General features: G+C 36.6%; 1 protein-coding gene across 1 annotated transcript; it reads left to right on the top strand.

The window, feature by feature from the left end:
* Positions 1 to 1,756: 1,756 nt before the first annotated feature.
* Positions 1,757 to 23,337, top strand: LOC132613360 (low-specificity L-threonine aldolase 1). The gene is given in 10 exon segments (XM_060327374.1): positions 1,757 to 2,199; positions 7,432 to 7,543; positions 8,099 to 8,149; positions 8,734 to 8,805; positions 8,893 to 9,051; positions 9,140 to 9,170; positions 9,173 to 9,195; positions 9,399 to 9,526; positions 23,050 to 23,116; positions 23,296 to 23,337. Coding segments are annotated over 10 exon segments (1,128 nt in total).
* Positions 23,338 to 23,851: the final 514 nt, after the last annotated feature.

The following is a 23,851-nucleotide window of genomic DNA, read 5'->3' as shown; positions in this document are numbered from 1 at the left end:
TGCATCAAATTTTTAACTCTTCGTGTTTAATATGCTACTTATATTTTTTTATGACCGCGCTAAGCGCAAATATTTTTACTAGTTATGAATAATTATGTCAGATTATAATTAGAATTAGGAACTAAATTTCTATCTTAAAAGAAGAAAGAAATAGGTCTACGTAATCCAATCATTTAGAAGACATTGATTCCATAATCTTCGCTAATAAATTATTAAAATAATTAGAATAAATGGAATAATTCTATTATTAAATGTGTTTTCTGACGGTGTTCTTCATCAAGTACTTTCATTTAGCTCCTTTTATATGGATATATACTGTGCACATTTGTTTATATTTTCATACGTTTGTTATTTGCTGGAGGGATTAGGTTTTTGTCGGGTACAGTGATCAAATTTTCAACAAAGGTGTCCTAAATATGATTCCCATAATTCTTGTCGGAGGTTATTGTATATACATGTGGTTTTAGTGCTTTTTTTCGTTATTCTTGAAGTTGTTATCGGAAGATAACTATTGAGGTAGTTATTTAATATCTAAATTATATTTTGTTTGGCTAAGTTTCTAAAAAAGAGGAAAGTGATGAATATTTTTTTTATGTATTAAAAAAAAGTAGAATTATAGCATGTCTAGCTAAGCTTTTGAAATATCAAAAGTTCTTAATTTTCACGAAAAATAACCCACTTATGTTAGAAAAAATGAAAGTGTTTGGCTATGCTTTTGATGAAAAATTAAGTATTTTGTGCAGTAGCATAAGATATATTCAGCTTCTCCCAAAAGCTTGTACTTTTAATTTCTTTAATTTGGACAAGACCAATAAGTACTAGAAGCTGAAATTTGTAATTTCTCCTTAAAAACAAAAGCAGAAATATAAATATAAGTAATTTTTCAGAACAAAAGTTAATTAAATACACTTGGAAAGGCACATGGGCTTGGTTGAGCTAATATAATAGTATAATACTATAATATATTGGCTTAGTTTTTAGCAGTGCATGTTATAATAAATATATAAAACAGAGAGAAAGTAACGTGCATGGCATGGCACACTTATCTAGCTAATTAGCATTCCATGTTATCAGTATATAAAGAGAAGAAACTTGCATGGCATAGCACTGTGCAGTGAGATAATAAATCAGTAGATTTTGGCTATTTCTGGCAATAACATCTGAAGTACAGATTTGTAAGAAGTTCTTTTTTTCATTGTCTTAATTAATTGTATTTCGAGTTATGTATGGTGTTAGTTTAATTTGCTTAATTACTTGATGGTTATAATTCTTATTTATGAAGTTTGAATCGAAATGATCACTCTGACACTGGTTGAAACTATCACATTTCCTAATGAGATTAACTTTTACTTCCCTTATATTAAAATTGGGATCATTACACAGGGAATTGCTAACTTCTTTTTTCTAAAAATGACAATTAATGGCAAATTTCAGATTTAAAATTTGTTAGTTATGTCCTTTATATATGTACGTGCTTTTACTTTTCGCGCACACATACAAAAGTTGAGCTAGACATAGTGAGTTATGTCGAACCTATAGCTATAATTTATATTGTTCGGACTCTCACATTAGTGCCGGATCTTTAAGAAATGCTCTATGTTTGGAGGATCCAAACAAGCACCCGTCGACATTTTGAAGGGTCGGAAAAGCTATTTTCCCATGTTAAAGCAAGTGAAATGATTCTTGATAGACTAGTAGAAGGTTTACTTATATATGGGACAAATGGTTGCATCTTTGTTGTCTAGTTCAGGGCAAGATGGCGATAAGAACAGTGGATTTTCGATCAGACACAGTCACGAAACCAACTGAATCCATGAGAAAAGCAATGGCCAATGCAGAAGTGGACGATGATGTCTTAGGTTACGATCCAACAGCACGATGCCTCGAAGCAGAGATGGCAAGAATGATGGCCAAAGAAGCAGGACTATTTGTTCCTTCAGGCACAATGGGCAATCTTATTAGTTTGCTCACTCATTGCCAAATTAGAGGTAGTGAAGTGATTCTTGGTGATAATTCACATATTCATGTGTATGAAAATGGAGGCATTTCTACCATAGGTGGCATTCATCCGAGGACAGTGAAGAACAATGAAGATGGTACAATGGATCTTGATCTGATTGAAGCTGCGATTCGTGATTCTAGCTTTGAGATACTTTATCCGACGACTAGGCTCATCTGTTTGGAGAATTCACATGCCCAGTAAGAAAATATAATCAACACTCATATTGGTTCGTTGTATGGTTATGCCATACGATTTTGTTTAGCTTTTGCTATAAGTTTAATCATTGGCGGAGCTAGAGGGTGCAAGGGATTTCATCCGAACACACGGTCAAAATTATCTTTTATATATATATATATATATATATATATATATATATATATATATATATATATATATATATATAAAATATTAGTAAAAAACCACATAATATTTCTATCCTAATTTCTATTGAAAAAAAAAATATAACCCCCCTATCACTTTTTAACCACACGTTTTACTAATTATAATTATACGCCACAAAAAGACATAGAAGAAGAAAGTACTTTAGACGAAAATGAAATTACAGAAACAACTTTTATGAATATAGAACTAATACAAGACGAGTTTGCGGTAGATATAGCTATAGAAAAAGCAAAAAGACTTCAAAAAGAAAACAAAAATATGTTTTTTAAATGTAAAGGGTGTAAGTTAGGAGCCTTAACAATAGAAGAAACCATACGTCACTAAAAAGCCTTAAGTGCATATTTAGAAATAATAAATTCAGAAACATTATCATCATTAATACAAAATAGACACTTACAAAGTCAGATTAACGAAGAGACAATTTCTGCTATAACGTGGGAATTACACGGTCTAAGCGAAGATATAGCAAGACTTACAACTATTATAGAACACCATAAGAAAGCTTGTAAAATAACAATTCTGTTAGGATAATAAATAAGCCTAGAAAAATAGATACCTTAAAAAATCTAGAATACTTAGACTTAAGAATATACCCAGAAAAGAAATATAGAGCATTAACAGACCATAGTATTATAAAGTGTAATTTTAGTAACAGAGATCATATATTACATAGTGAAGACAAACAGTTGAATACATTAGTAGATTTAGTTGCTTCAATAGTTCTTTTATCTGTACTTTAAAATCTTCTACATCTTGATTTGTTGCTTCAATCGAAGCTGTTTTTATTATATAGTCTGAATTTATTATATCTAATTTACATACAATCCTATTATTTTTTCAATGTTTTAATGGTTTTTCTCCTATAATTTCTATTTCATCTAGTATTTTTATTATATTATCTAGGTCTTTTTGATTTTTTATTATTCCTATTCTTTCTATTCCTGTTTTAAAATTATATAACTCTGTCTCTATGTCTATTAAAGTATAATCTTTTTCTAACGAATCCTCTTCTCCTAGAATTTCTTTTTCTTCTAGAGTTAAATTTTTTTATTTCTGGTTTGTCTTTACAACATGTATTATTTTCTTGACATTCTTTACAGCAACTATCTTTTTTTTTTGCAGGTCTGTGGTAGGGATCTTTTTATGACGGATCCTTGTTTCAGTCTTAAGAACTTGTACTGGTGTATGAGTAATATTTTTTAAGAAAATTACTCCATCTCTTGTAATCATACAGCTGCCATTATTATGTAACATAAAGTCCAATCCTATAACAAAGTCTACATTTATATTAAGGTCTCTTACCCATATCTTATCCATTTTATAACTTGGTTTGTAAAACTCTGAACATGTATTTATAAAGCTAATGTAGGCTTTATGAACATAATGTCTATATATGTTATGGGTTCCATCCATTTGCATGGCCGCAACTGGTTTTTCCAGAATTTTTATTAAATAAGGTGGAACTATTCTTTTATTTATTATGCACTTTGTGCACCCTGAATCTACTAATGCTAATGTTTCTATCTCATAGTCATCTATTTTAATTCTTGCAAGTATTTTTATGGTTCCTAATTTTTTATCTTCATTACATACTAATGCTTCATGGTCTTCTATACTCATTAATTCTGCTTGAGATTCTTCTGGTATTATTCTTAATGGTTTCATTATTGGTTGTATGTTTGATAATCTTATTTCTTCGTCTTCACTATCTACTTCTTTTTGTTTTCCTTTTTCTAGGTTACATAATCTAGTTTCTAATTCATTTATTCTTGTTTCTAATGTTATTATTCTTAGATTAATAGTAGGGTCTTCAATTTTCTTATGAGTTGTCTCTTTATTTATTTTTGTTTTAAATTCTTTTTCTATACACATTGTACATCCTTCTATATAACAATTTCTGCATTTAGCTCTTTTGTCTCTACTAGGATACCATTTACAAAAGAAACATGCATTACTATCCAATCCTTTATTTCGTTCGAACTCATGGTTACAGTCTTCTGCTATATTTGCTAAATTATCCATTGCTTCTAAGTCTAGATTTTCTAATCCGATTTCATTAATTAATTCGTCTGCTTCTGAGTCTGTTTTGATTTTTTCTTCAGTGTCTACACTTACTATAGAATATATACTTTCTGTATCTGACATATATTCGTCTACATTTATTAATGTTTCTTGAAAATCTTCAATTAGCTGAGAATTTCTTGTCTTATTATTTATTCTTTTTGGACATGTATTTGCTAAGTGCTCTACACTTCCACAAGTGAAGCATTCTAATTTATTTCTATAAACAATTCCGTTACTAAAATTACACTTTATAATACTATGGTCTGTTAATGCTCTATATTTCTTTTCTGGGTATATTCTTAAGTCTAAGTATTCTAGATTTTTTAAGGTATCTATTTTTCTAGGCTTATTTATTATCCTAACGGAATTGTTTATAGAAATAAATTAGAATGCTTCACTTGTGGAAGTGTAGAGGACTTAGCAAATACATGTCCAAAAAGAATAAATAATAAGACAAGAAATTCTCAGCTAATTGAAGATTTTCAAGAAACATTAATAAATGTAGACGAATATATGTCAGATACAGAAAGTATATATTCTATAGTAAGTGTAGACACTGAAGAAAAAATCAAAACAGACTCAGAAGCAGACGAATTAATTAATGAAATCGGATTAGAAAATCTAGACTTAGAAGCAATGGATAATTTAGCAAATATAGCAGAAGACTGTAACCATGAGTTCGAACGAAATAAAGGATTGGATAGTAATGCATGTTTCTTTTGTAAATGGTATCCTAGTAGAGACAAAAGAGCTAAATGCAGAAATTGTTATATAGAAGGATGTACAATGTGTATAGAAAAAGAATTTAAAACAAAAATAAATAAAGAGACAACTCATAAGAAAATTGAAGACCCTACTATTAATCTAAGAATAATAACATTAGAAACAAGAATAAATGAATTAGAAACTAGATTATGTAACCTAGAAAAAGGAAAACAAAAAGAAGTAGATAGTGAAGACGAAGAAATAAGATTATCAAACATACAACCAATAATGAAACCATTAAGAATAATACCAGAAGAATCTCAAGCAGAATTAATGAGTATAGAAGACCATGAAGCATTAGTATGTAATGAAGATAAAAAATTAGGAACCATAAAAATACTTGCAAGAATTAAAATAGATGACTATGAGATAGAAACATTAGCATTAGTAGATTCAGGGTGCACAAAGTGCATAATAAATAAAAGAATAGTTCCACCTTATTTAATAAAAATTCTGAAAAAACCAGTTGCGGCCATGCAAATGGATGGAACCCATAACATATATAGACATTATGTTCATAAAGCCTACATTAGCTTTATAAATACATGTTCAGAGTTTTACAAACCAAGTTATAAAATGGATAAGATATGGGTAAGAGACCTTAATATAAATGTAGACTTTGTTATAGGATTGGAATTTATGTTACATAATAATGGCAGCTGTATGATTACAAGAGATGGAGTAATTTTCTTAAAAAATATTACTCATACACCAGTACAAGTTCTTAAGACTGAAACAAGGATCCGTCATAAAAAGATCCCTATCACAGACCTGCAAAAGAAAAAAAATAGTTGTTGTAAAGAATGTCAAGAAAATAATACATGTTGTAAAGACAAACCAGAAATAAAAAATTTAACTCTAGAAGAAAAAGAAATTCTAGGAGAAGAGGATTCGTTAGAAAAAGATTATACTTTAATAGACATAGAGACAGAGTTATATAATTTTAAAACAGGAATAGAAAGGATAGGAATAATAAAAAATCAAAAAGACCTAGATAATATAATAAAAATACTAGATGAAATAGAAATTATAGGAGAAAAATCATTAAAACATTGGAAAAATAATAGGATTGTATGTAAATTAGATATAATAAATCCAGACTATATAATAAAAACAGCTTCGATTGAAGCAACAAATCAAGATGTAGAAGCTTTTAAAGTACAGATAAAAAAACTATTGGATTTAGGAGTAATACGGAGATCTACTTCTAAACATAGATCTGCAGCATTTATGGTAAGAAATCATAGTGAAATAGTAAGAGGAAAAGCGAGAATGGTAATAAGTTTTTATCTATGTTTTCTGTACTAATCTCCCTACTATGTAAATTATTTTATGTTCAATTAAAATATTATGTTGATAATGTTTGAATATTTGGGGAATACAAAAGGTTTGTATTAGTATATGTAGATGATATACTAGTGTTTAGTAGAGATATTAAACAACATTTAGGACACCTACATGATAATAAATTACCTACAAAAACTACTCTCAGATTGTAAATCAGGATATTGGCAGGTACGAATGCATGAAGAAAGTATAGAATGAACTGCATTCACCTGTCCTGAAGGACATTTCGAATGGTTAGTAATGTCATTTGGATTAAAGACAGCTCCGCCAATTTTTCAAAGAAATTTTTAAAGTACAGATAAAAGAACTATTGGATTTATATATATATATAGTAGATGTTGAATCCCCTTGGCATCAACAACTCTTTATTATTGAAAATCCTGGCTCCGCCACTATATATGTGTATCCTTAGTATGTTATTGTATTATTGGACCATACACATCAGTGGCGGATCCAAGATTTAGATGTTGTAAGTTCTGAGTTTGAGATAGCAGGTTCTAAGCAATTCATCATAGTTCAGTAGGAGTCGGAGAGAACGAAATATGCTCCTACAGCTAGATACTCATGTGAAATCATGAAGTCAGCTTCCACGGGCCACGGCTATCCTTCAGGGGTTGTTGCACAAAAAGCTCACATGCACTCTAATATAATTCATGGAGTTGGAGTTTTTCTCATATAATTTTCTTCATAGTTTCTTTTAAATCTGATTTCATATATCCAAGGATCAAGTCTTGATAGATCGTGTACTTTCTCACCAATCATTTTTTCGGTTGCTTTATTCAGTTTTTATATTGACTCTATATTGACTCTTTTTATGATGCAAGTTCTTAACAATGTTCCTATGAATGCAGTTCAGGAGGCAGATGCCTTTCTGCAGAGTATACAGACCAAGTTGGAGATCTAGCAAAGAAATATGGTCTGAAGTTGCATGTTGATGGCGCCCGTATATTCAATGCATCAGTTGTGAGTACATATATATTTTCTTGTTTGTTAAGTAACAGCTTTTTGTATATAGTTAGTCAATGTTCTACCCTGAGTCAAATGGATCATTATGGTAGAGTGATTTTAAGCAGCTAACATAAAGAAAATCCTAATTGGACATAAGCTTAATTTCAATATTTCATCCATTCGACACAAGAAAAGGTGTTTCTTCAAGGACAGTTATTTAGACCAAAACAAGAAAGTTAGGTATGTTATTTGTATGCTGATTTCTGAGATGGCGGTGTTTTGTTCCTGAGGAACTCATCAAATATTTATAAGTGATCTATAATGTATAGATGGCTAGTTGCATGTCGTTTTATTCTGGAAGCACACTTGTGCAGTATAGCTCAAGTGTCTGATATAGCCTATAACTTTGACAAAATTGAACTATACCATTCCTTTGGCTGAGCTTGCAACTGATCCACGGTATATTAAGAGTCTCATGGAGTATTACTTTTAAGATCATCTATAGTTTACTTCTGCATGCATTTGTTGTGATACTAGTTAAGGTTTTAGCTTGACTTATCTGTCTTCTAGGCACTTGGAGCTCCCGTTCATAAGCTTGTACAGGCTGCTGATTCAGTTTCGGTAAGTTAAAGGATACCCAAAGATCTAAATGCCTTCCCCTTCACCATTTATAGTTATAACTGGCGCTTAAGGGAGTTATCTCCCAGAAGAAACACGAGGGGATTAGATATATTGATCATTTTGGATGACTAGATAGACTTGTTGCATGAAAATTTGACATTATAATCTTTATGTTTGTTTAACAACACAACGTTACATGAAATGTTTATAGTTTAGTACTTCTGTTTAATCTTGGAAGTACTCTTAGGCATAGAGGCCTTTAGATGTTTCGTCAAGTTTATACTTGGAGAAATCGTCCCTTCGGGGACATCTAATAAAATTCGAACGATGCAGAGAGATTACATAAAGAAATCTTTCCGATTGTCATTATGTAAATAGAAGGCGCTATCTTTTACATTGTCGAAAAGCATTAGTCTTGCAAACTATACAGTATGATATAGGATCAAAATGTAAAGGAGTTGGCATGTCCACTCTTAGATTGATTTAATGAGGTTATTCATATGCTCGCCTCCATTTTGTAATGGTTGTAATGTATGACAAGTTTTGTTACTGTATATTATTTTGCTCATTCAAGATTCGCGCAGGCATGCTTATCGAAAGGTCTTGGTGCTCCAGCTGGATCCGTGATTGTTGGTTCAAAGAGCTTCATTGCCAGGGTAACTTATACTTATGCATCATCGATGAATTTGGTTGTTCGTTGCAGCAGAATCATTCACCTACTCATTATTTCCTTCCATTTCTAGGCAAAAATATTGAGGAAGACTCTAGGTGGTGGAATGCGACAAATTGGCATTCTGTGTGCTGCTGCTTCTGTCGCTTTACAAGAAAATTTTGTTAAGTTGGAAGGCGATCACAGAAAGGCTAAGATTTTGGCAGGTAACATTTACTCCATGCTGTAAACTGTAATATGTCGAATCCACGATTAAGTTAATAAAAATGTTCTTTCTGTAACGTTATTCATCTGTCTAATGATTCCATTTTACTTCTGAGGAACTTAACAAAATCAGATGGCTTAAAGTTGATATGCCACTGTAGAGACCAACATTGTAAGTTGATCTCTATGTTGCTCGGACTCTCCAAAAATGTTGCCGCACCCATATCAGACCCTCTAAAAATGCACTACTTTTGGAGTATCGAACACACACCCAGATAGTATTTTTGGAGAGTCCGAGCAATGTAGGTTAATTCATCATCTCCTGATGAAATGCCAAATATTTTTAATTCAGCTCCTTCAGAAAGACTATATTAGTTTTTTTTTTTTTTTAATGGTCATCGGGTATATTGTCATATGCAGAAGGGATCAAAGATCAGTAGAACAGAATTATGTAAGACTTTGGAACAACATGGTCCACTTGTATTCCCAGAAGGGCCAATGAGGTGAGCTTGACATTGCATTCAGTAGATGACACTAATGCATATTTCTAGCTCCTTTACTTGCTTTTCAATTTGAACTCTTCTAATAATGATAAAAATTGCATTTGCTAGTAAATTTGATGATTTAGGGTGCTAGAGGCTGACACAGCCTTAGCAAAATGGGTTAATTGAATGCAGTATTTTCGATAAGAGACATAGATATATAAGTGAAAAAACATAATGAGGTTTAGTTTAAGAAATAACTGTCAAGTTTAAATCCTATATGCGCCTATGACTACAGAGATTTTGTCCGTCTCCATAGACACCAACTTTGAGCAGGCTCGAAGATTTTGTTCTATGTTCTCTTTTGTTCAACTTACAGGGGCGGGATGCAGTGTTGCAGCTGTTACACCTTGAGAATTTCCGCGTCGATTACGTCGTAAGCAAACTAATGTAAGTCCAGAGAGGCTATGATACCCCTATCAGGTTAAAGAAAGACTTTTGACGATCATTAAGCATGTACCCGAAAGGTTTCGAGGCTAAGATAATCGAAGAAATTACTTTTCATGAAAGTTTGTTGACTGGGAAGAGATACGGCCCAACATACAGATCGTAAAAGTGACTTACGGACCGTCTGTCATGTCTGGGAGGCGTAAGCCAACATCAGAGAGTTAGGCAGAATTTTGGCCAACATACGGTCAGACATACGGACCGTAAAAATGACAAACGGACCGTATGTCCACCGTAAGTTGTTGTCGGTGGAAAAAGTTCCAAGTTACATATATTTGGCCCACTTCGTTTTTCTCCCATTTGTCTTCACCAACAGACCCCAAACACTCCCAAAAACCCTCTCCACACCTCTAGAGCCTTCTCCACACTCCATTTACATAAATCCAAGTCAAATCCAAGATCAACATCATTAATCCAAGGAAATCAAGTGCAAGGAAGCTCTTTAGGATTGCTAGAAGTCAAGAATTTCTTTGGAAGTGAAGCTAGGGTTTTCTTCAAGTGAAGCATTTCCATCTAAAACCCATTTCTACACAATCAAAGGTGAGTTTTATGATCATTTCATGTTATTTAGAATATTAAAGGGTTAGAACACTTGGATTGTGGAAAAGGGTAGAAAATGGGTTACAAATATAAGAATAGTGGTATTCTTGAATAGTAGTTTGACATGGATCATGATTCTTGAGGTACTATGAGTGAAATCTTGTTGTAAATGATACAAATGATGTTAAGGAGGTATTATATGAGAACAAATACGATGTTATGCCATAACTATGGTCATGAATCATTTTGGTAAGGAATTGTGGGAATTGAATAATGCCGAACTTGACAAAGTTAAATTATTGATTATGATATTATGAATGTTGTTATTGATGTTGGGAGTTGTTATAGCATATGGAGGAGATTGTAGAAACAAAGAAGATGCTGCCCAATTTTCGTTAGCTTAGGCTTAAGCCGAAATATGTTCTAATTATCTAATCTTAGTACGAATTCTCTTGAAGGTAGAATTGTGAACCTTGGAGAAAAGCGTTTAATTGATAAAGTTGGAGAGACATAAAGGTATGTGAGGCTAGTCCCTTATTTTTCTAAGGCATGATTCCTATGACATGACTTACTCTATTCTTCCATGACTTCTTTACATTCCAGAAACTATGAGCCTATGACTATTAAGAACTGCTCATGAGATAAAGATAAGAGATATGCTATGAAAATGACAACGATGACGATGAGTCTAAATCTAGAGATTCCAAAGCTTGTGATATGATATCCTTACGAAGTTAATGATCCTTATACGCTTCTTTGATGTTATTCATTGTTGCTAGACCCACCTTACAATGTTAGTTCCTTCAAGGTGAGATATGATGAATATGATCACTCCATAATGTGATCGGGGTTTCTCGACCTTATGTCACCCCGATAGAGTTAGATTGTCCTTAAGCTCTAAAGTATGTTCTATGACAAATGTATGGTGATGATGAGTTATGGTGAGTTCATGATGATACGATTACACCGTGCCTAGATGGTCGGGCATGTCTCCGCTAAGGCGGGCTGCATACGATTATACCGAGCCTAGATGGTTGGGCATGTCACCACTAAGGCGGGCTGCATATGATTACACCGAGCCTAGAGGGCCGGGCATGACACCACTAGTGGGCGCCGTATGATGGTTACCCGAACGCGGGTAAATGACGATGGTACATAAGATATGTTATATATATGATGTGTTTACTCTTAAAAGTTAAGCAGGTTATATATTCATCTCATGTCTTATGATTTCTCTATTATGTTCATTTTATTCATGCCTTGCATACTCAGTACGACGCTCGTACTGACTTCCTTTTTCCCTTTGGACGCAGTGTTCATGCCCACAGGTAGATAGGGAGGTGGCCTAGATTCATTGGTGTTGATTAGCAGACTCACAGGAGCACTCCATTATTCCAGGGGTGCTGTTTGATATATTATTTTGTGTACATATGTTAGGGCATGACGCGGTCCTGTCCCGTCTCTATGTCTAGTACTCTAGTAGAGGCTCATAGATACGTACGTGTGGGTAGTAAGTGTCCCATGATGACTACATTGTATATTTGCATATTATTTTGATAGCCCGAGAGGCTCATATATATGAAATTAGATAGGTTGGTGGAAGTGATGATGATTTTCCCTATGACTAGAAGGGTGAGAATAATAAATGAATGCAGGATAAGTATGATGATTAGTAGAATGAGTGGTGCTCGGTAGTTAGCTCCAGGTACCCGTCGTGGTCCTCTAGCCGGGTCGTGACAAAAGTGGTATCAGAGCAGTTCCGCCCTAGGGTGTGTCTATGAGTCGTGTCCAGTAGAGTCTTGTTTATGGGTGTGAAGCGCGCCACACTTATAAACAGGAGGCTGCGGGGAATTTAGGAACTATTGACCTTCCTTCTCATCTTAGATCGTGCGATAAAGCCAAGTCAAGAATGCAACTATCTAATCTTTTCCTGTTTAATTTCAGCGATGCCTCCGAGAAAGAAGAAGAGAGTCAGTACAGTACTGGGCGCTGCTGGAGAAGGTATCAGCCGAGAACCCCCGGCTGAGCTAGGACATAGCGAGGCTGAGAGTTCCACTCCCTCGCATGCTACCTCTATTCCTCCAGTAGCAGAAGAGCATGAAGAGGTCTCCACTCCAGCTCCAGTGTCTCCAGTCTCTCCACCGGCTACTTCGAGTCAACAAATGACCGAGGCTATTCATATATTGACACAGTTAGTTGCCGCCCAGGCACAGCGGCAGGGTGCAAGTTCAGGTGACAGGGAGACTAGCACTCGAGCCCAAGATTTCATGAGTTTAAACCCTCTAGAGTTTTTCGGGTCAAAGCCAGATGAAGACCCGCAAGGTTTTATTGATGAGATGTTGAAAACGTTGAAAATTATTCATGCCTTCGAAACCAAATCTGTGGAGTTGGCATCTTATAGACTCCGGGATGTGGCGGTTCTTTGGTATAATTATTGGATATCTTCAAGAAAAGAGAATGCACCTCCTCCAGTTTGGCAAGAATTTGTAGATGCCTTCATCCGCCACTATTTGCCACCCGAGGTTTGTCGAGCTAGAGCGGATAAATTCTTAAATTTGAAGCAAGGAAATATGAGTGCCCGGGAGTATATCCTTCACTTTAACTCATTGGCTAGATATGCTCTGACCATAGTGGCCAATATAGGAGATAGAGTGCATAGGTTAGTGAGAGCCCCAGGGCCGCATTTGTTTAAAGATTGCCTGATGGCTTCACTACAGGAGGGGATGGACATTTCCCGTATTCCATGCCCAGAACTTAGAAGAGCAACAACATCTGCAAAAGGGTGAGCGCGATATCGATAGAGGGCAGAGTAAAAAGGCCAGATCTATGGGTACTGGTAGCGACTATAGAGTGGGATCGAGGCAGTCATATTATAGATATTCAGGCCAGTCGGCGACTAGTGCACCTCCCCGGTTCGCAGGCTAGAGATTTGACCGTTCCATTCATTCAGGGCAGGGTAAGAGTTCGAAGGCCTCAGGTTCTCAGTTTGGAGGCGATTATAGCCAGAGGAGACCACCAGTACCGCGATGTAGCAGTGCAGTAAGTTACATTCTGGTCAGTTTCGCTGAGGTTCAGATGCTTGCTAAGCCTGTGGCCAGGTCGGACATATGATGCGAGATTGTCCATCGATGAGCTGTAGAGTTAGGATTCAGCCCATAGGATCAGCAGCGGGTTCTTTCTTATCTATGCGCCCGACAGGGCAGACTCCCCAGATTCCAGCAGGCCATGGTAGGGGAAGAGGGGGAGCATCCAGTTCAGGTGGCACTCAGCCCCGTATCTATGTTTTAGCCGGACGTCAGGACCTTGAGTCCTCCCCGAATGTGGTTATAGGTATATTATCCATATTCTCTCATGGCGTTTATGCATTGATAGATCCGGGCTCTACGTTGTCTTATATCACTCCTTATATTGCTAGCCGAATTGGGGTGAAACCTGAGCCAACTAAACCCTTCGAGGTATCTACTCCGGTTGGTGATCCCGTAATAGCTAGACGAGTGTATAAGAATTGTATGATTGTTGTTACACCTCGGAACTTTGATTGCTGAGCGGTGAATGGACTAACGTAAGCTAAGGCGTAGATGAAGTCTCCACAAGTCAGAAGAGGCAATTAATAATCCTAATTAAGATTCCAAAGAAGTTAACAGCAAGAAAGAACAATTCGTCAATGAACTCTGACACAGCTCAGTGAAAGGGGGGTTCGACGGCCGTCCTTTGTACCGTCGAACTGATCGACGCTTCGTCGATCATGCCGTAAAGTTGAAATGGGTAAAGACCACTCGACGGAAATATCGACGCTCCGTCGTTCGTATCGACGGACCGTCCTTCACACTGTCAAGTGAGAGAAAATGACAGATTGCTCACTGGAAATTTGGTGATTTCGACGGACAGATCGACGCCCCGTCGATCGCACCGTACATCACGGTCGGGACTGATTCCATGAATTAATATAAGACCCTCCTCCATTTTTATTTCATTTCACCTCCCACTCTCTTCTCTCCAAGAACTCTCTAGAACCTTATCCACCATTCTTCCACGAGAAATCAAGGGAAAACCATGGTCAACTACACCAAATCCATGAAATCAAGTTTGTGAAACCCATTAAAAGTGCATTTAACTCAAGAAAACCCAATTGAAGTGAAGTAGGGTTTTGGTGCTAAAGGAGCAACTCCACTCAAGACTTGTTCAATCACTATCTAAGGTAAGTTTCATGACTTTCTCATGATGATTTAAGTGTTGATAGGTTAAAATACATGGATTGAAGAAGAGTGTAGGAAATGGATCACGAAAGGTGAATAGTGACATTGTTAGGTGAAGGTTTGAAATGAATCATAAATGTTGGTATGTTGAGATTATAAATACTTTATGGATGACATTTAGAACATGGAATAAGTGTTGTACGAGAAAGAACGCGATAATGGACTTTGGTCATAGCTATGAAAAAAATTAGGGTGAAATTGTGAAGTGTGGACAACATAATTAGATGATGCTTATTGTTTTGATATTATGATTGTTATTACAGATGTTGGGAGCTGATATGGAGTATGGAAGGAGGTAGTGTAAATAAAGGAAATGCTGCCCAATTTTCCCTAAAATTAGTAGCGCGTTCTCAAGGTCGAGTAACTAACGTTAATGCGAATTCTCTCTTGAAGGTAGTGACGTGACGCGAAAGGAGAACAAGTGAACTATAGCTTAGCTAAACAACAAAGGTATGTAAAGCTAGTCCTTTCTTTCTAAGGCATGAATCTTATGGTATGAATCCTCCTATCTCTCCATGATTTTCCTACATATTGCGAACTATGAATCTACGAGTATAAAGAACTTCATACGAGAAAAAGAAAAGAGATACGTCACGAACATGACAATACCGATGATGAATCTAAGCCTAGTGGTCATAAAGCTTATGATGTGATATTCCTACGAAGCTAATGATCCTTATATGATTCCGATGAGAGTATTTTCCTTACCTCTCCATGACTGTCCTACTTTCCGGAAAACTAAGAGTCTATGTTCATAGAGGATTTCATATGAGATAAAGGTAAGAGATATGCTATATAAACGATAGTGGTAATGTTGAGCTTAAGCCTAGAGATTATGAAGTTTATCCTACAATATTCATACGAAGTCCATTCTACGAATATGATGTGATTTTCATAGATTGTCTTTAAATCTAGATGTATGCATTAATGAAAGGTCACGATACGCTTATGAGATGTATGTGATGACAATGATGATGATGAGATATACCGATCCATGTTATGATGTATGTAATATGGTCGAGCCACTACGTGGACGAATATGGAAGATATGTATGTGATATTGTCAAGCCACTACGTGGCCGAATACGGATACTGTCGAGCCACTACGTGGCCGAATATGGATATTGTCGAGCCCTACGTGGCCGAATATGGATAATTTTTTATGTGTATGAGCAGATACGGTACTACGATGATGAATTATATGACATAATGATGTATACGCTATGATGATTCATATACGACGACTATGTATATATGAGATATGTATAAATGTATTCACCCTTAAAGGTCGCGCAGGTTCTACCTTCACCTTATGACTTATGATTTCTCTATTATGTTTATTTCTTTCATGCCTTACATACTCAGTACAATATTCGTACTGACAGCCGTTTTCTTTGGACGCTGTGTTCATGCCCACAGGTAGACAGGGGGACGGCGCAGACCTATAGGATCTACCAGCAGATTGTCAGGAGCACTCCATTATTTCGGAGGTGCTAGCGGGGTTTATCCTTTTGTGTATATATATATATGTATATGTATTTTGGGCACGACGGGGCCTTGTCCTGTCCATATGTCTAGCACTCCAGTAGAGGCTCGTAGATACGCAGTGTGGGTTAGATGGTCTCACGAGATTGCTACTATGCATATGTATTGTTTTGATGGCCGAAAGGCTTATGTATATAAAAGTATTTATGTTTTTATCAAATTAAAGATGATTTTCTTATGATTTGAATATAAAATAAAAGAGCATTAAATGAGTAAGATTGATAATAAAATGAGCGGTGCTCGGTGGTTAGCCCCGGGTACCCGTCGCGGCCCCTAGTCGGGTCGTGACAATTGTGGTATGTGATCGTCAGACTAAAGTTGATTTGGTTGAGCTGAAAATGTTAGATTTTGATGTGATTATGGGCATGTATTGGTTGGCCTCTTGTTATGCTAATGTGGATTGTAGAACGAAAATAGTCCGATTCCAATTCCCGGGAGAACCCGTACTCGAATGGAAGGGTAATACAGCGTCTCCAAAAGGTAGGTTTATTTCCTACCTCAAAGCAAGAAAGATGATTGTGAAGGGCTATATTTATCATTTAGTCCGAGTTCATGACACTGAAGCAAAGCCGCCGACTTTTCAATCTGTCCCAATAGTAAATGAGTTTCCGGATGTATTTCCAGATGAACTTCCAGGTCTCCCACCAGAACGGGAGATTGAATTTACTACTAATGTATTATCGGACACTGAGCCGATATCCATTCCCCCGTACAGAATGGCCCCTGCAGAATTAAAAGAGCTAAAGGGACAATTGAAAGATTTGCTCGAGAAGGGATTTATTAGGCCTAGTTCATCGCCGTGGGGAGCACCGGTGTTATTTGTAAGAAAGAAAGATGGTTCTTTACGGATGTGCATTGATTATAGGCAGCTGAACAAGGTGACTATCAAAAATAAATATCCGCTTCCGAGAATCGATGATTTGTTCGACTAGTTGCAAGGTGCAAAATGGTTTTCAAAGATTGATTTGAGATCAGGATACCACCAAGTGAGAGTTAAGGAAGAAGACATTCCGAAAACAGCTTTCAGAACCCGATATGGTCATTATGAATTTCGGGTTATGTCGTTTGGCTTGACTAATGCCCCGGCAGTGGTTTTCCTGGATCTTTTTATAATTGTGTTCATCGATGATATTTTTTGTATATTCTCGGTCAGAAGCAGAACATGCGGATCATTTACGCACTGTACTTAGAATTCTTCAGGCTCGAGAATTAAATGCTAAATTTTTAAAATGTGAATTTTGGTTGAATTCTATAACTTTTCTGGGCCATATCATCTCAGCTGACGATATTCGGGTCGATACTTAAAAGATTGAGGCCGTAAAGACTTGGCCAAGGCCCACAACGCCTACTGAAGTCCGTAGATTTATAGGATTGGCAGGTTATTACGGAAGGTTTGTAGAGGGGTTTTCCTTTATTTCAGCACCGCTAACGAAGTTGACACAGAAAGCCGCAAAGTTCCAATGGACTGATGCTTGTGAATGCAGTTTCTAAGAATTGAAGGATAGATTAACTTCGGCCCCAGTCCTGACACTCCCAAAAGGATCAGAGGGTTATGTTGTATATTTTGATGCCTCTGGTGTTAGGTTAGGCTGTGTGCTGATGCAACACAGCAAAGTTATTGCCTATGCCTCTAGACAGTTGCGAAAATATGAGCAGAATTATCCGACTCATGACCTTGAATTAGCTGCGGTTATTCATGCCTTGAAGATATGGAGACACTATTTGTATGGTATTTATGTTGATATTTACACAGAGCACAAAAGTCTCCAATATATTTTCACGCAGAAGGAGCTGAATCTAAGGCAGCGACGATGGTTAGAGCTGTTGAAAGACTGTGATGTGAGTATTTTATACCACCCCGGGAAAGCGAATGTAGTAGCTAACGCACTTAGCCGTAAATCAATGGGTAGTCTATGTGAGGTCCCTCCGGAGAAGAAAGAACTAATTCATGAGCTCCACCAACTAGCTAACCTTGGAGTTCGCCTGATTGATTCGGATAATGCGGGAATTGGTATTCACAATCCAACTATCTCATCCTTAGATATGGAGGTGAAAGAGCGTCAATATGAAGATCCTCAGTTGAGCCACTACAAAGATACATTTCATAAGAAAGAGAAGTCTCCATTTGGAATTTCTATAGATGGAGCTCTTAGATACCGAAACAGGCTATGTGTTCCGAATGTTGTGAAATTACTTCGTCGAATTCTATAAGAAGCTCATTATTCTCGGTATTCCATTCACCCAGGAGCGACAAAGATGTATCATGATCTCAAGCTAATGTATTGGTGGGATGGAATGAAAAAGGACATAGCAGAATTTGTAGCTCAATGCCCAAATTGCCAACAGGTGAAAATTGAACATCAGAAGCTGGGAGGACTACTACAAGCCATGGAAATTCCTACCTGAAAATGGGAAGTGATTAACATGGATTTCATTGTAGGCTTGCCTCGCTCCCGACGCAAATATGATTCTATATGGGTGATCGTGGACAGATTGACGGAGTCAGCTCATTTTCTTCCAGTCAAAACCACATATTCGGCAGAAGATTATGCAAAGTTAAATTTTAAGGAGATAGTGCGACTTCATGGTACTCCATTGTCTATTATTACTGACAGGGGAGCACAATTTGCAGCTAAATTCTGGAAGTCATTCCAAGAAGGTTTGGGTACTCAGGTAAGGCTTAGCACAACGTTTCATCCACAAACTGATGGGCAAGCCGAACGCACCATTCAGACCTTGGAAGATATGTTACGAGCATCTGTGCTAGATTTCGGTGGTAGTTGGGATGACCATTTACCTCTTATTGAATTTGCATACAACAACAGTTATCATTCTAGTATTCAGATGGCCGCGTATGAAGCTCTATATGGAAGAAAGTGTAGATCCCCAATTGGGTGGTTTGAAGTAGGAAAGGTACAGCTAATAGGTCCGGAGTTGATTCAACAAGCGGGGGAAAAGATCAAGATTATCCGAGATCGATTATTGACAGCCCAAAGTCGCCAGAAATCTTATGCGGACAATCGTCGGCGAGACTTAGAATTCCAAGTTGATGATTGGGTATTCCTGAAGGTATCACCGATGAAGGGCGTGATGAGATTTGGCAAGAAGGGAAAATTAAGTCTTCGATACATTGGACCTTATAAAATTGTCCGCAAAATAGGCCAAGTAGCTTATAAACTGGACTTACCTCCAGAACTTGAATCAGTCCATCCAGTTTTTCATGTAACAATGCTCCAGAAGTGTGTCGGAGAGCCTACTAGAATCGTACTCGTAGATGATGTTCAAGTTACTGAAAATTTGGCTTATGAGGAGGTACCCATTGCTATATTAGACAGACAAGTACGGAGGCTTAGAAATAAAGAGGTAGCCTCAGTTAAGGTCTTGTGGCGAAATAATAAACAAGAGGAAATGACTTGGGAAGCGGAAGAAAACATGAAGTCCAAGTACCCACACTTATTTCCACCCCTAGAAGAGGTTCAAGATAAGACGCCATTGTCCCCAGGTATGCGATGTTTTACTTTGATTGCTTTTGGGCCGTGTGTGGCCATGTTGTATATTGTGGTATTGTAGTGCTGTGTGGCAATGCCATTTTGGGTTGTTGTGGCAGGATGGTAATTCCCTATTACAGGGGAAACTCTGGGAAAATTTCTGTCGAATCCTCGAGAGTTTAACATTCGGGGACGAATGTTCTTAAGACGGGAGGAATGTTACACCTTGAGAATTTCCGCGTCGATGACGTCATAAGCAAACTAATGTAAGTCCAGAGAGGCTATGATACCCCTATCAGGTTAAACAAAGACTTTTGACAATCATTAAGCATGTACCCGAAAGGTTTCGAGGCTAAGATAATCGAAGAAATTACTTTTCGTGAAAGTTTGTTGACTGCGCAGAGATACGGCCCAACATACGGACCGTAAAAAGTGACTTACGGACCGTTTGTCATGTCTGGGAGGCGTAAGCCAACATCAGAGAGTTATGCAGAATTTTGGCCAACATACGGTCAGACATACGGACTGTAAGTCAGATATACGGACCGTAAAAATGACATACGGACCGAATGTCCACCGTAAGTTGTTGTCGGTGGAAAAAGTTCAAAGTTACATATATTTGGCCCACTTCGTTTTTCTCCCGTTTTTCTTCACCAACAGACCCCAAACACTCCCAAAAACCCTCTCCACGCCTCTAGAGCCTTCTCCACACTCCATTTACATAAATCCAAGTCAAATCCAAGATCAACATAATTAATCCAAGGAAATCAAGTGCAACGAAGCTCTTTAGGATTGCTAGAAGTCAAGAATTTCTTTGGAAGTGAAGTTAGGGTTTTCTTCAAGTGAAGCATTTCCATCTAAAACCCATTTCTACACAATCAAAGGTGAGTTTTATGATCATTTCATGTTATTTAGAATATTAAAGGGTTAGAACACTTGGATTGTGGAAAAAGGTAGAAAATGGGTTACAAATATAAGAATAGTGGTATTCTTGAATAGTAGTTTGACATGGATCATGATTCTTGAGGTACTATGAGTGAAATTTTGTTGTAAATGATACAAATGATGTTAAGGAGGTATTATATGAGAACAAATACGATGTTATGCCATAACTATGGTCATGAATCATTTTGGTAAGGAATTGTGGGAATTGAATAATGCCGAACTTGACAAAGTTAAGTTATTGATTATGATATTATGAATGTTGTTATTGATGTTGGGAGTTGTTATAGCATATGGAGGAGATTGTAGAACAAAGGAGATGCTGCCCAATTTTCATTAGCTTTAGCTTAAGCCTAAATATGTTCTAATTATCTAATCTTAGTACGAATTCTCTTGAAGGTAGAATCGTGAACCTTGGAGAAAAGCGTTTAATTGATAAAGTTGGAGAGACATAAAGGTATGTAAGGCTAGTCCCTTCTTTTTCTAAGGCATGATTCCTATGACATGACTTACTCTATTCTTCCATGACTTCTTTACATTCCAGAAACTATAAGCCTATGACTATTAAGAATTGCTCATGAGATAAAGATAAGAGATATGCTATGAAAATGATAACGATGACGATGAGTCTAAATCTAGAGATTCCAAAGCTTGTGATATGATATTCTTACGAAGTTAATGATCCTTATACACTTCTTTGATGTTATTCATTGTTGCTAGACCCACCTTACAATGTTAGTTCCTTCAAGGTGAGATATGATGAATATGATCACTCCATAATGTTATCGGGGTTTCTCGACCTTATGTCACCCCGATAGAGTTATAGATTGTCCTTAAGCTCTAAAGTATGTTCTATGACAAATGTATGAAGATGATGAGTTATGGTGAGTTCACGATGATACGATTACACCGTGCCTAGATGGCCGGGCATGTCACCGCTAAGGCGGGCTGCATACGATTACACCGTGCCTAGATGGCCGGGCATGTCACCGCTAAGGCGGGCTGCATACGATTACACCGAGCCTAGATGGCCGGGCATGTCACCACTAAGGCAGGCTGCATATGATTACACCGAGCCTAGAGGGCCGGGCATGACACCACTAGTGGGCGTCGTATGATGGTTACCCGAACGCGGGTAAATGACGATGGTACATAAGATATGTTATATATATATATATATATATATATATATATATAATGTGTTTACTCTTAAAAGTTAAGTATGTTATATATTCATCTCATGTCTTATGATTTCTCTATTATGTTCATTTTATTCATGCCTCACATACTCAGTACGACGCTCGTACTGACGTCCTTTTTCCTTTTAGACGCTGTGTTCATGCCCACAGGTAGATAGGGAGGTGGCCCAGATTCATAGGTGTTGATCAGCAGACTCACAGGAGCACTCCATTATTCCGAAGGTGCTGTTTGATATATTATTTTGTGTACATATGTTTGGGCATGACGGGTCCTGTCCCGTCTCTATGTCTAGTACTCTAGTAGAGGCTCATAGATACGTACGTGTGGGTAGTAAGTGTCCCATGATGACTACATTGTATATTTGCATATTATTTTGATAGCCCGAGAGGCTCATAGATATGAAATTAGATAGGTTGGTGGAAGTGATGATGATTTTCCCTATGACTAGAAGGGTGAGAATAATAAATGAATGCAGGATAAGTATGATGATTAGTACAATGAGTGGTGCTCGATAGTTAGCTCCAGGTACCCGTCGTGGTCCTCTAGCCGGGTCATGATAGCAGCATTGGGTTCATCTGAATCAAATACTCTCGATGTGAAACATACATCTATGTGTAACAATCCACTAAAATTGCAACAAATAGTAGATCTGAAACCGTAATCTTAGAAATAAAATTTGTTTAATGCCAAGAACTTGAATGGCTGAACTCACAGGGTTTAAATCCTGAATCCACCTTTGTTAACTTATCCATGGAAAGATGACACATCCAAACATTGGTATCCTCGAGATACAGTGATTGGTCTGCTCATGAGTGGATCTAGAGGGGAGAATAATTTCATTTGAACCCCCTTCATCAAAAAACCACAGTGCATATATACAAGGATAATTTTTTATTTTTTTTGGTTATGTAAACATAGTAATTAATATATATATCCCTAATGAAAATCATACCTCCGCCACTTTATCTGTTGTTCGCATTTGTCATATAAACTTTTATTGTTACCTGCCAACCCCTCCTGAGTCTTTCAGTATCTCTTAAGAAAATGTTGGGAAATCTTATTGCAGGATCAGATTTGTTATACACCACCAAATTTCAGAAAGTGATACGCACTATGCTGTCTCTTGCCTTCAGGTAAAGTGTTAATGAGTTCAAGTGTTTTACTTAACTACGGATTTCCCCTAAACTCGATATTTATTCATTGAGCTTATAGTTTTACGCATTGACGGTATAAAAAATTATCTACGCAATCATATTACTTTAAAAGGTAATTACAAGTAACTCCGTTAACTTGTTCTGTTAAATTACTGCAGCGAGCTTTGGCCGGAGTGAAAAAAGAAAATGGTGACATATAGCATCTTATGAACGGTTTCAAACATAAATCTGTCCGTAAAAACGACTTGCAAAACTTCTGTGGCATCGTACCAATAATGCTATATATAGCAACCTGCTCTCATTGTATTATACTGTTACTTTAATTACAATATTTTCTTTTGGATTGTAACTGTAAAATTATTGTATTAATGTTAAATTGATTGTTATGTAATAATAAATAAACTCATTTTATGTACCAATCCATTTGGTTTCGCGAGATCGTCATGCTATTTTTCTTTTCCATGTTGTCCACTTATCGATAACCTCGTTTTCTTTTCCGTTTGTATGTATGCATGTATATAATTTGAAAATGTTGTCATTGTGCAACATTTCTGGTAAAAACTTACTCACATTGGATGTTTTCACCAAATTAATGCAACTTACTATCGTTAAATGATTTAATGAAATGAATATATACATTAATTAGTTATGGTTAAGTGATAGTTGTATATATCACATACACATGACACACATCCATTGATTTGATGTAAACAC

This window comes from Lycium barbarum, chromosome 10 (genome assembly GCF_019175385.1).
Source record: "Lycium barbarum isolate Lr01 chromosome 10, ASM1917538v2, whole genome shotgun sequence".
Lineage (NCBI taxonomy): Eukaryota > Viridiplantae > Streptophyta > Magnoliopsida > Solanales > Solanaceae > Lycium > Lycium barbarum.
This window is presented reverse-complemented; position numbering and strand designations above follow the sequence as displayed.